Genomic DNA, 13,968 nt, shown 5'->3' with positions numbered 1-13,968 from the left:
TCATCACTTAAAAACGGCATTTTGTGTTTACTTGGGTTATCTTTGTGTCATATTTAAATTTGTTTGATTATCTGAAACATTTGAGTGTGACACGTGCAAAAAAATAAGAAATCAGGAAGGGGGCAAATACTTTTTCACAGCACTGTATAACATCACTAAAATCTAAAACTGAGGTCATACAGGCACGTGGAGGCCACACACACTACTGAGCCTCATTTGGACTTGTTTTAAGGACATTACATCAAAGTTGGATCAGCCTGTAGTGTAGTTTTCCACTTTAATTTTGAGTGTGACTCCAAATCCAAACATCCATGGGTTGATAAATTTCATTTCCATTGTTGTTTTTTGTGCTTCTACACCTGCATTGCTTGCTGTTTGGGGTTTTAGGCTGAGTTTCTGTACAGCACTTTGAGATATCAGCTGATGTACGAAGGGCTATATAAATAAATTTGATTTGTGTGATTTTGTTGTCAGCACATTCAACTATGTAAAGAAAAAAGTATTTAATAAGAATATTTCATTTATTCAGATCTAGGATGTGTTATTTTAGTGTTCCTTTTATTTTTTTGAGCAATATATATACACACACACACACACACACACACACACACACACGTATATATATATATATACACACACACAGTGGGGCAAAAAAGTATTTAGTCAGCCACCAATTGTGCAAGTTCTCCCACTTAGAAAGATGAGAGGCCTGTAATTTTCATCATAGGTACACTTCAACTATGACAGACAAAATGAGAAGAAATCCAGAAAATCACATTGTAGGGTTTTTAATGAATTTATTTGCAAATTATGGTGGAATATAAGTAATAAGTTCTGTATGTACATTCAAAAAATAGACAATTGGTTGTTAACCACTTAACTGAAGCTATGGTACATGTTTCTAAATGGATGACTAAGTCTTGCCTGTATTTAAATATCAACAAGAATGTATGTACTTCTATGTACTTCTCAAGGGCCTCCCGAGTGGCGCAGTGGTCTACAATCTCTGCTGTGCCACCAGAGATTCTGGGTTTGAGCCCAGGATCTGTCGCAGCCGGCCACGACCGGGAGGTCCATGGTGCGATGCACAATTGGCCCAGTGTCGTCCGTGTTAGGGAGGGTTTGGCCGGCAGGGATATCCTTGTCTCATCGCTGTACGGTGTTTCCTCCGACACATTGGTGCGGCTGGCTTCCGGGTTGGATGTGCATTGTGTCAAGAAGCAGTGCGGCTAGGTTGGGTTTCGGAGGACACATGGCTCTCGACCTTTGCCTCTCCCGAGTCTGGATAGCTTTAAGCAGTATGTCGATGCAAGCCTTGCCTTTAAGATCCTGCATGGTCTTGCCCCTCCACCTCTATGCCGGCATATCATGCTCAAGGAAAGCACTGCCAGGATAACAAGGGCAGTAAAACTAGAGGGGATTGCGCTGTTCCTTTTGGACACAGTAAAAAAAATGTTTTTTAAATATATGTTTATATCAGCCAATCAGCCTTCTCTGTTAGAGCAACAATATACTGGAATGCAATGCCCATGGACTTGAGAAGCTGCACTGATTATTGTACTTTTAAATTGAAAACATGGCTAAAATCTATCCAAACCTGTACATGAGTTATCTGTGGTTCCTCATATGTAAGACATCAGTTGATGACAGTGTTGTTGTTGTTGTTAGAATGATATATTATTGGATGTAATGCATTTGTATTTTGGCTGTGTAATTGTCCTTAGCTCCCACAAGAAATGTTTGTTTTGTTCGATTAAGTCCATATTTATGTACAAATACCTCCGTTTTGTTCGCTATTCCAAAAGGCACAATGCGCAAGTGCAAAATCAAGACGAAAAGTCAAGAGTTCCATTACAGTTTGTAGAAACATGTCAAACAATGTTTACAATCAATCCTTAGGGTATTTTATTAATAAATCTTCAATAATATTCCAACCGGACAATAGCGTATTCATTACAGAGGAAAAAGAAGGAACAGCGCACCTGCGTGACCACGCAGTAAACAACTGATTGGCCTCAGCCTAGTCCACTTGTTGAAACAGCTCTTATTCGACAACCTTCCACAATAGAAGCCTCAAACAACTTTCTAAAGACTGTTGACATCTGCTGGAAGCCTTGGGAAGTGCAATCTGGCCCCATAGACACAGCATATTGGATAGGCAATCACTTAAATTAAACTACAAACCTCAGATTTCCCACTTCCTGGTTGGATTTGTCTCAGGCTTTCGCCTGCCATATGAGTTCTATTATACTCAGACATCATTCAAACAGTTTTAGAAACTCCAGAGTGTTTCCTTTCCAATACTACTAATAATATGCATATATTAGCATCTGGGACAGAGTACCAGGCAGTTTACTCTGGGCACCTTATTCATCCAAGCTACTCAATACTGCCCGTCACCAAGAAGTTAAGATTATTTTGAGGAGCAGAGGGCCCATGCCAAATCTTTTCAGCTTCCTGAGCAGCAAGAGGTGCTGCTGTGCCCCCTTCATGACAGTGTTGACCATGTTAAGTCCTTAGTGATGTGGACGCCAAGAAACATGAAGCTCTGGCCCGCTCGATAAGGGCGTGCTCTGCCCTCCTTCTATAGTCCAATATTAGTATCTAACAGATATGGGCAATTTTCTGGATATGATGAGAGTATTTTTTGTAATTATTTGTGACCTAAAAAAAATATAAATAATTGTGTGCCACGCATCTTTCAATTAGTCATGTGCGAGGTTCTACATGATCTAAATAAGTCAACTGTCAAGTTTGCCTGTCTGTAAAGAGAAGGGGCAGGCTGTACTTTGTTCAAATCAAATTTTATTGGTCACATACCTGTTTAGTAGATGTTATTGCGGGTGTAGCGAAATACTTCTAGTTCCGACAGTGCAGCTATATCTAGCAAGTAATATCTAACAATTTCACAACAAATACCTAATACACACAAATCTAAGTAAAGGAATGGAATTAAGAATATATAAATATAAGGACAAGAACCTGCTGCTCTGATTGGATAGAGCGAAGCTGCATTTCTCCGTCCAATAGCTTCATAATTTCGCGCTCCTCCTAATCTGCAGTGAGAACGTGCAGGGAGGTATTTTGCTAATCTATTTAGGCATATTAAAAACACATTTTCCAATCACGAGTATTAGCTGATCTGATTATCAACTGTCAATTTACAGATACGATTACTAGTAGGGATGCACGATATATCGGTGAACATGTCATAAAATCAGCCAATATTAGCTAAAAATGCAAACATTGGTATCAGCCGATGTCTAGTTTAACGCCCGATGTGCAAAACCGATGTCAAAGCTGACATGCATACCTATATAAACGAAGGTACATGACGCAATGATGCGCGCTATACAGCATTCCTAAACTAGCCCACTATGCCTGCTGTGTGGATCGAGCAGTCAACGAGTCAAAATTTCAGCGAGACAACTCAAAAGGTGAAATCCATTAAAGCCAAGATAATGAAATTCATTGCCCTTGACAATCAACCGTTCTCTGTCGTGGGTGATGTTGGCGTTCGCTGACTGGTCGAGCCCCGGTTAACACCATCAAGTGCTCTATTTTTCCGATGTTGCCCTACCGGAGATACACAGTAATTAGCGTCACTGCTATTATCTTCACGACATACATACTTTAGAACGCTGTTTGAGCCCTTGCGTGTCAAAAAAAGATTGTGGCACTGTCAAAGCTGTACAAAAAAAGTCTGCAAACACCGGCCATGAACGATGTGTTTACAATACAGCGTTGGTAATAACGCATTATTTGTTTGACTGCAACTTCTGGGGTAGATATCTTTAGCTTGGTACCTAGCTAGCACCTATGCAACCAGCCTGAAAACAATGACCAGTAGAAACTGCGGTAATTTTCATTATTCTTAGCAATAATTTAGGAATCCTTGTGAGTAAGTATAAGCTAGGTAGCCACTTGTTGTTCACCTATTGAAATTGAACTTCAGTTCATGAAAATAAATAGCTAGCCAGCTACTTAACTCTGTTGCCCAAAGTGAATGTTATAAGCAGCTAGCTAGCGTCATCTGGCTAGCGAGCGTGACTGGCCCGGGTTGTGTGTTGTGAAGCTAGCCACAATAAGGATTTAGGCACAATACTGGAATTTGCAGTTTGCCTTCAAAATAAAATATGTAATTGACAGGGTTGCAAATTAATACAAATATTCAAATTATTCCAAACTTTTATTTTGAAGGCTACCCGCAAAGTTCACTATTGTGGCTAATCCTTATTGTGGCTAGCTTCACATAGATGGGTTCGACCACCATTAATCAAATAAGAACCGTCTCATAAATTAGGGTTATTTTAGATGATGAAACCTAGCTATATAATTAGCTAGCTAACTATAGCTACTGAAACAGATTATGTTGTGTTATTTGACACGTGAAATAGTGTTATTTCACATGCATCTTTTTTGACATGCAAAGACCCAAACAGAGTTCCATAGAAATCCTGGTTGAGAATGAAACGACAAAACAGCACAGCAAGTAAGTAAAATAAATAGGTTTTGATCATGTTTAACTGGTAATGGGGACATACGTAAATGCCAACAAATTAACTTTTGGTCAGTGTGGTGTGTGTGCAACCTTTATTTAACTAGGCTAGTCAGTTAAGAATAAATTCTTATTTACAATGACAGCCCGGACAATGCTGGGCCAATTGTGGGCCGCCCAATCACGGCCGGATGTGATACAGCCTGGATTTGAACCAGGGACTGTAGTGACACCTCTTGCACTGAGATGCAGTGCCTTAACACACACATAGATGCAGTGGTCTAAATATTTAACTGTGCTAGAATGCTTAAAAGGCCGCAGTTTAAAAAAATATATATATGTGGTGTTGATGTGTGTCATGACTAGCCTTTCAAAGCACTACATAATTACAGATGTGAGTGCTACAGGGCGATAGACATTTTAGGCAGGTTACCTTGGAGCTCTTGGGAACAGGATCAGCTTGAAACATGTTGGGATTATAGACTGGGACAAGAGATTGAAAAATGGTCAGAGATCTCCAATTACGTAGAGATGTTTTGGATGTGTAAAGAAACAATGTGATAATCAACTAGAAAATAAAATGGTCAATACATAAGGTCTTGCTGGATCCTCAAGAGGTTTTAACTCAATTAAGAAGTTTATGAAACATTGAAGAAGACCAAGACTACATTTTATTGCCATTTCTGGGAGTGACCATAGTCACACACCAAAATAGGCCCATCTCAAAATGGACAGATCAATTAGGCTTATCATATCAAAAAAAATGTGCCTTAGACAGCTTTGACAAAACAACTCAAATGGAGGGCACTGTACAGAAGCACAAGCTCCGCAGGAACAGGTGAAACCAATGAGAGAGGCAGTGCAATAGCTCATTAGGACCCGCTAGGTTTACAAATCACAATTCCTCCATAGAAGGAAAATAAGACGTTCTGGGGCCAGGGAAACAGATGTGGCCACTACATAAACAGGTACTGTAGTCATAGTGCTGTAAATGGAACTATACAACCATAAATAGAGTGATGGTGACAATATGACCTGATGGAGGAGTGGGGAGAGTTAGAGCGAGGAAGATCATGAGTGTGAACAGGTGTTGTTATTCAACTACTAAAGGCTTCAAAGAAACAAGGTTTAAACACACACACACACACACACAGCTACCCTACTCGAACTGTACAAGTTCAAGAGCATTGCTGTAGACAAGGTCACGATCTTCAGTTACAAACAATACAACAAAAATACTCTGGCCTTTGTCACAAATAGCAACATATCCTGTTTGTGACAGTATCCGAGTCATGACAAGTCGCTATGTTCTATATATAGTCCTTTTAAACATTTAGCACACACACACACACTACCAGTCAAAAGTTGACATACCTACTCATTCCAGGTTATTTATTTTGTATTATTTTCTACATTGTAGAATAATGGTGAAGACATCAAAACTATGAAATAACACATTTGGAATCATGTAGTAACAGAAAAAAGTGTTAAATAAATATAAAATATATTTAATATACTTCCTCAAAGTAGCCACTCTTTGACTTGACGACAGCTTTGTACACTTTTCACATTCTCTCAACAAGCTTCATAAGGTAGTCACCTGGAATGCATTTCAATTAACATTTGTGCCTTATTAGAAGTTAATTTGTGGAATATTTCCTTCTTAATGCATTTGAGCCAATCAGTTGTGTTGTGACAAGGTAGGGGTGGTATATAGAAGATGGTATTTTACCAAATAAGGCTAAGTCCATATTATGGCAAGAACAGCTCAAATAAGCAAAGAGAAATGACAGCCTGTCATTACTTTAAGACATGGTCAGTCAATCTGGAAAACTTCAAGAACTTTGAAAGTGCAGTCGCAAAAACCATCAAGCACTATGATGAAACTGGCTCTCATGAGGACCGCCACAGGAAAGGAAGACCCAGAGTTACCTCTGCTGCAGAGGATAAGTTCATTAGAGTTACCAGCCTCAGATTGGAGCCCAAATAAATGCTTCAGCGTTCAAGTAACAGACACATCTCAACATCAACTCTTCAGAGAAGATAGCGTGAATCAGGCCTTCATGGTCAAATTGCTGCAAACAAACCACTACTAAAAGGACACCAATAAGAAGAAGAGACTTGCTTGGGTCAAGAAACACAAGCAATGGACATTAGACCAGTGGAAATCTGTCCTTTGGTCTGATGAGTCCAATTTGATATTTTTGGTTCAAACTGCCGTGTCTTTGTGAGACGCAGAGTAGGTGAACGGATGATCTCCGCATGTGTGGTTCCCACCATGAAGCATGGAGGTGTGATGGTGTGATGGTGCTTTGCTGGTGACACGGTCAGTGATTTATTTAGAATTCAAGGCACACTTAACCAGCATTGCTACCACAGCCTTCTGCAGCGATAGACCATCCCATTTGCTTTGTGCTTAGTGGGACTATCATTTGATTTTCAACAGGACAATGACCCAAAACACACCTCCAGGGTTGTATAAGGGCTATTTGACCAAAGAAGGAGAGTGATGGAGTGCTGCATCAGATGACCCGATTAGAATCTCAAATATATTTTGATTTGTTTAACACTTTTTTTGTTACTACATGATTCCAAGCGTTATTTTCAAAGTTCTGATGTCTTCACTATTATTCTACAATGTAGAAAATAGTAAAATAAAGAAAAACCCTGGATATAAATAAAAGACAATGGAGGCTGCTGAGGGGCGGACGGCTCATAATAATGGCTGGAACGGCGTGAATGGAACGGAAACCATGTATTTGATAACACTGCACTTATTCGGCTCCAGCCATTATCACGAGCCCGTCCTCCCCAATTAAGATGCTACCAACCTCCTGTGATGACTTCATCAGTATAAAGGCAAGGTAGTTTGTGCTGTTAAATAGCTACAACGCTACATATTTAGGTTGCTGGCGAAGGTTGCCATGTCGACTACCATTTGTAATAGCTCTACTTTACTCCAGACACTGCTCTGTTAACCAGAATAACAGTCCCGCATCCTAGTCAATTCGATATTTTAAACTGGGTGGTTCGAGCCCTGAATGCTGATTGGCTGAAAGCCGTGGTATATCAGACCATATACCACGGGTATGACAAAACATTTATTTTCACATTAGTAACCAGTTTATAATAGCAATAAGGCACATCAGGAGTTTGTGGTATATGGCCAAGATACCCAGGCACTCCGCGTTTCATCGCGCGTACGAAAAGCCATTAGCTGTGGTATATTGGCCATATACCACACCTCCTCTGAACTTATTGCTTAATGGCACCACACTGTCGGTTACCATTCAACACTTCTGAATGAAGCAGTTAAGCAGAACCATTAGCCTACCATTTATAAATCACCTTGACCCTATCTAGGATTTCTTTAACCAATATGGCTTCTTCACAGATGGGCTCCTCAATCACAGGTTCCTCCATCAGGGCAGATGAAGTGGGATCCATGATGAGAACTCCTTGATTTTCCCCAGTTTCTAACAAATCCCCCCTGCCTGAATGAGGCGTAGAGTGACCACTTGGACAGCTGGAACTCGATACTGGCCAAACTAGCCCAGGGGACTATTTTTTAGAGCCATCAAACAAATATGGAGAGGACATGCAGTGTGTGTGTGAGACACTCATCTGCCTAGCCAGATAGGACACAAGAGGGACTGTGCAGAACAAGGTACACACAAAGGACTGTGCAGAACAAGGTACACACAAAGACATTGCAGCAGAGTTGGCACTTGTCCAAACACAGAAAACATGACAGTTGCCTGTCAGTTGGTCTTTAGTGAAGATCTGGTGCAGAGATTGAAATTCTCTTGAAGTTGAGCACATTAACCTACAGCATTTAGAAATAGTTGTACAGTAGAAAAGTGTGTAAAAGAGCAGTTCATGACTAGGCTGACACACCCATTCTGGTGCAATACGAGCACTACCATCTTCTCACTAGATGGGTGGAGTAGTGTTTTATCAGCTTACAAACTTCCAACCATTTAACCTAGAAGTTGACTACGTAAATAATTTGGGATTTTCAACACAATAGTGGTTCTTATAAAAAGCAGTGATGCAGTCAGTCTCAACTCTTAGCCAATAGGACTGGCATGAATAGTATTTATATTAGCCCTCTGATTACAATGAAGAGCAAGATGTGCCTCTCTGTTCTGGGCCAGCTGCAGTTCACTAGGTCTTTGCTTGCACATGGCTGGATAATAATCATGATGATACCAAACTAGACCCTGCAGGACTTGATTTTTGTAGTTTGGTGTCAAAAAAGCACAACATCTCTTTATTACAGACAGACCTCTCCCCAGCTTTACAACCACTGAATCTATAAGTTTTGACCATGACAGTTTACAATCTAAGGTAACGCCAAGTAATTTAGTCCCCTCAACTTGTTCAACAGCCACACAATTCATTACCAGATTCAGCTGAGTTCTAGAACTTAGGGAATGATTTGCACCAAATGACAATGCTCTTAGTTTTAGAGATGTTCAGGACCAGTTTTATTACTGGCCACCCATTCCAAAACAGACTGCAACTCTTTAAGGGTTTCAGTGACATCATTACCTATGGTTGTAGAGGCATATATGGGATTCTGTCCCATGTTGACTCCAATGATGCCCACAGTTGTGTCAAGTTTGCTGGATGTCCTTTGGGTAGTGGACTATTCTTGATAGACACGGGAAACGGTTGAGCATGGAAGAAATAAAAAAACAGCAGCATCGCAGCTCTTGACACACGCACCTGGCACCTACTACCATACCCTGTTCAAAGGCACTTCAATGTTTTGTCTTTCCCATTCACCCTCTGAATGGCACACATACACAATGCATGTCTCAAAGCTTAAAAAAATATCCTTCTTTAACCTGTCCCCTTCAAATCAGTGTAGATGAAGGGGAGTAGGTTTAACAAGTGACATCAATAAGGGATCATAGCTTTCACCTGGATTTACCTGGTTAGTCTATGTCATGGAAAGTGTTCCTGATGTTTTGTACACTCAGTGTATTTCAGCCATCATGACTGAAGACTAACAACTTCCTCTAAGGCCATTGGCTAATCTTCATGTGTTTATAATAATAAAAAATGTTAACGGCTAATCATAATTTGTGTTAACCTAATAATTATCATCCTCTTTTTCAATAGGCGAGTGCATCAGAGTAGTTGGTCCATAAATGGCAGCCAAAGATTTTGGCAACAATCTGTCTAACAAAGGATGTTACAGGGCATGGACCATGAAGATTAACAACTGTCAGGCATACGCACACCTGCAACATTTTTCTGAGGTTGATGTTGCCTTGGCAGTTGTGACACCCTAGTGTAGATTCAGTGTCTCTTTCCCAATACCAGCACAGCACTGCAAACAGGGCCAAGCATTAGTAGGCTATGCCTTCCAATCAGATATTACAATCACAGACAGACAACTTCCCATGTCTTTGCACTTCTGATTGAAACCCACTTACATAGTGGGAAATACTTGCTATAAACTATGCCAGTTTGTGCAATGAAAACACAATTAAAATCCATGCATTGACAGCTCCTTGTTATAAGTAACTATTATCCACCAGTCACAACACAGGACACTTTTCACTAGTTTAGACTCAGTCCTCAATTAAGACACTCATATTCTAAGGTAATTGAAGAGGAGTAGGCTATTAGTGTGAAAAATGTTAGGCAACCCTTTAATGACACAAAATCCATTAAACAGTTAGACAGGTTTTTTTTAAATATTTTTTTTAACCAGATATGTGCCTAGGGATGGTCTGGATGAATGACATGGTGTGCACTGGGAATATGGAATAATTTGATGACCATTCCCCACAGGCCAACATAGCATCATTCACATTCATCATAATTTGAGAAGAGAGAAACACGAAGCCTAAACCAACAACAGACGACAAATAGCTAAACATATAAACTCCCTTCTAAATGTAGTGAAGACATTAACTAACCCGCTGACACAGTGGACAATAGTGAACGTTAGCAGCGGTGCTACATTGTATCACTGTAACATAGTTGCTACATTGTAGCGTTTCAAAATAGATTCTGCACAATTGGCTCGAGGAAAGAACATGATGAAATACATTATTCTTTGCCTGGTGGTGGTGCAGTTGCATAACTGTCAAATAAATATTTAACTAGCTAGACTTGCACAATCATTTAGCGTACGAGCTATGCTATTAGCTAGTTAGCATTGGGAAGGGTACCGACCTTTTTTGGCTTGGTTTCTGAAATTCTTCCTTGGAGCCATTGTAAATGCACTGATGCTGACTGTTCAAATAATTAGCCTGTAAACTCCCTTCTTGTTCCCTAAATTAATTTCCGATACCACCTTGATAGAGATAGCTTCCTATTACCTACCATTCCAACAAAATAATAATGTCCTCATGGATACTGACTGACAAGCTAAAGTCCATGGTAACCAGTTTACTATTGAGTGATCTTAAATTCCGCCAGTCCGCGACAGGGAATGAAAGATGGGCGGAGTTTTCAGCGGATTAGTTTTTGTTATAATTCTACGGTTTGGACCACTACTTGTTGGGAGTGCCCAGAGATTTCCGCCCTGCAGTTTTGATAACAGCGATAACAAACGTGTCAGAGTGTCCCCTGTATATCGCGACATCTTCACATAACATAAACATCAAAGGGGTTTAAGTGGACCTGGAAGGAACAGAGAGGGCTATAATAGTATCCAACCTGAGACAGGCGGGGATTTCTCTGCCTGGGTCCCTGATGGGGATGCCTGCAGCATCTTCTGGAGGGTCAAATACAGTGATGCATTTAAACCCTGAAATGCTATGTATTGGCCAGTGGGTAGCTTTGAAGCCACCGATCGGCCATATTGCCACTCCCCAGAAGGAGTGGGAATAAATGGAATTCTACAGTATTTCAATTACATTTATTTTTGTATTGTTTGTTGTAGTGGGGACAGTAGAACTTTCAAAAATAGTTTACTAAAATCTTTATGTTTATCTCACACAATATAATCAATAATAATAATAAACAATAATTTAAAAGTATGCATTAAGGTGTAGGCTTGGACGGAATCCAGATGTTCATATTGTCATACCGGGATTTACGGTATTACCAGCAAAGCACATAAGGGGCGCTAAAAATGCAAGAAAAGCCAATTGGGCCTCTATCACCAGAATGCTAACAATGTATCACTAACTAAAAGCGAAATCACAGATGATATTAGCTAAAGGCTAACGAGCGAGAACGAACATAAACTAATTGCAAAGACAAGCAAATCCAGCTCATAAAGTTATACAAGCATAGCTAGTAGCTACCAAATGTCAATTTCGGTGAGTGTTGAAATTTATAAGCGACGGTGAACGAGAGAAATTGTGCAAATGAACAAAGTTGTGATGTGTAAACGTTACACAGACCAGATGGGAAAAGAACGGAGACAAAAAAAAAAAAAAAAACCGCTAGTAAAAAGCACACAAAAAAATGACATCTGTACAGATATCTCTTCCAGAGCTCTTTGACTTCTGGAAGAAAGCAATTATAAGATATCTGATGGAAAACATTTAGTAGTGAATTGCATACAAGTGTAACTGAATCAACTCGTACGCCACACAACAGACTCGTCGATAGATATGGAACGCTATGGCCTCACCAGCATGCTTTCTCTTATTGTGCTATTTACAAACAATCACGTGACTGGCCCAACTGTTCTGGGGAACTACGGTAAACCTAATAATTTAAAATAATTTGACAGATGAAATGAACGCAATCTTCTTAATCTTCTAGGGTATTGCACAAGTTGATTGCAGGTAATAACTAAAAATGCCGCAAAAAATATTAACATTTATTGAAAAACTTCAAAATTAATAGTTTTGATGGTATTTATAGTATAGAAAAATCCCCCTGTGGCTTTTTCCAAACACCACTGGTATACGGTACACCGCCCAAGCCTATTTTAAGGTGTCTGTAATAGAATAAACATGGCAAAAACAAATGTAGACGTAAAAAAACGATTTTTTTCTACGTTGACGGGGGAGTGCCAAGATGGAGCAATGTTGGCTTCAAAACAGCTCCCCGATTGTCATCTAGTGTATATATAAATAATGGGTCAGATCGAACCATGCGGGGTTCCCCAACTGGCGGCCATGGCCCCAATTTCAAATATTAAATCTGTTTGGGCTTCTTGCTGTCAATTTGCAGTCTACAAATTATTTGTAATAATGTTCAGGTCCCCTGACCATCCGTTCAAGAAATAAATCGTCAGGTGGCTGATTCTAGTTGATGATCCCTGATTGGCTCTCTGGAAACAATCTGGAGATATAGATTAAGAGAGCTTCAGGGATGACTATACAATTGCAAGAAATGTCATATATATACACACACACATATATATATATATCAAATCAAATCAAATTTTATTTGTCACATACACATGGTTAGCAGATGTTAATGCGAGTGTAGCGAAATGCTTGTGCTTCTAGTTCCGACAATGCAGTAATAACGAGCAAGTAATCTAACTAACAATTCCAAAAAAACTACTGTCTTATACACAGTGTAAGGGGATAAAGAATATGTACATAAGGATATATGAATGAGTGATGGTACAGAGCAGCATAGGCAAGATACAGTAGATGATATCGAGTACAGTATATACATATGAGATAAGTATGTAAACCAAGTGGCATAGTTAAAGTGGCTAGTGATACATGTATTACATAAGGATGCAGTCGATGATATAGAGTACAGTATCAACGTATGCATATGAGATGAACAATGTAGGGTAAGTAACATTATATAAGGTAGCATTGTTTAAAGTGGCTAGTGATATATTTACATCATTTCCCATCAATTCCCATGATTAAAGTGGCTGGAGTAGAGTCAGTGTCATTGACAGTGTGTTGGCAGTAGCCACTCAATGTTAGTGGTGGCTGTTTAACAGTCTGATGGCCTTGAGATAGAAGCTGTTTTTCAGTCTCTCGGTCCCAGCTTTGATGCACCTGTACTGACCTCGCCTTCTGGATGACAGCGGGGTGAACAGGCAGTGGCTCGGGTGGTTGATGTCCTTGATGATCTTTATGGCCTTCCTGTAGCATCGGGTGGTGTAGGTGTCCTGGAGGGCAGGTAGTTTGCCCCCGGTGATGCGTTGTGCAGACCTCACTACCCTCTGGAGAGCCTTACGGTTGAGGGCGGTGCAGTTGCCATACCAGGCGGTGATACAGCCCGCCAGGATGCTCTCGATTGTGCATCTGTAGAAGTTTGTGAGTGCTTTTGGTGACAAGCCGAATTTCTTCAGCCTCCTGAGGTTGAAGAGGCGCTGCTGCGCCTTCCTCACGATGCTGTCTGTGTGAGTGGACCAATTCAGTTTGTCTGTGATGTGTATGCCAAGGAACTTAAAACTTGCTACCCTCTCCACTACTGTTCCATCGATGTGGATGGGGGGGTGTTCCCTCTGCTGTTTCCTGAAGTCCACAATCATCTCCTTAGTTTTGTTGACGTTGAGTGTGAGGTTATTTTCC

General features: G+C 40.2%; 1 protein-coding gene across 7 annotated transcripts in view; it reads right to left on the bottom strand.

Moving 5' to 3' along the window:
- The window catches only part of LOC112232689 (aspartyl/asparaginyl beta-hydroxylase-like), a 44,709-nt gene extending 33,733 nt beyond the window's left edge, over positions 1 to 10,976 (bottom strand). For 3 of the 7 annotated variants that reach the window (XM_024399871.2, XM_024399873.2, XM_024399869.2), the window contains exon 1: positions 10,694 to 10,975. In XM_024399871.2, the coding sequence (XP_024255639.1) occupies positions 10,694 to 10,733 (40 nt within the window). In that variant the 5' untranslated portion in view covers positions 10,734 to 10,975. Of the gene's footprint in view, positions 1 to 10,693 lie in introns of all 7 variants that reach the window. The other 4 variants (XM_024399870.2, XM_024399874.2, XM_024399868.2 and 1 more) reach the window with 3 other exon arrangements.
- Positions 10,977 to 13,968: the final 2,992 nt, after the last annotated feature.

Source organism: Oncorhynchus tshawytscha, linkage group LG16, assembly GCF_018296145.1.
Source record: "Oncorhynchus tshawytscha isolate Ot180627B linkage group LG16, Otsh_v2.0, whole genome shotgun sequence".
Lineage (NCBI taxonomy): Eukaryota > Metazoa > Chordata > Actinopteri > Salmoniformes > Salmonidae > Oncorhynchus > Oncorhynchus tshawytscha.
The sequence above is the reverse complement of the archived record's forward strand: the minus strand, read 5'-3'. Positions and strand labels throughout refer to the sequence as shown.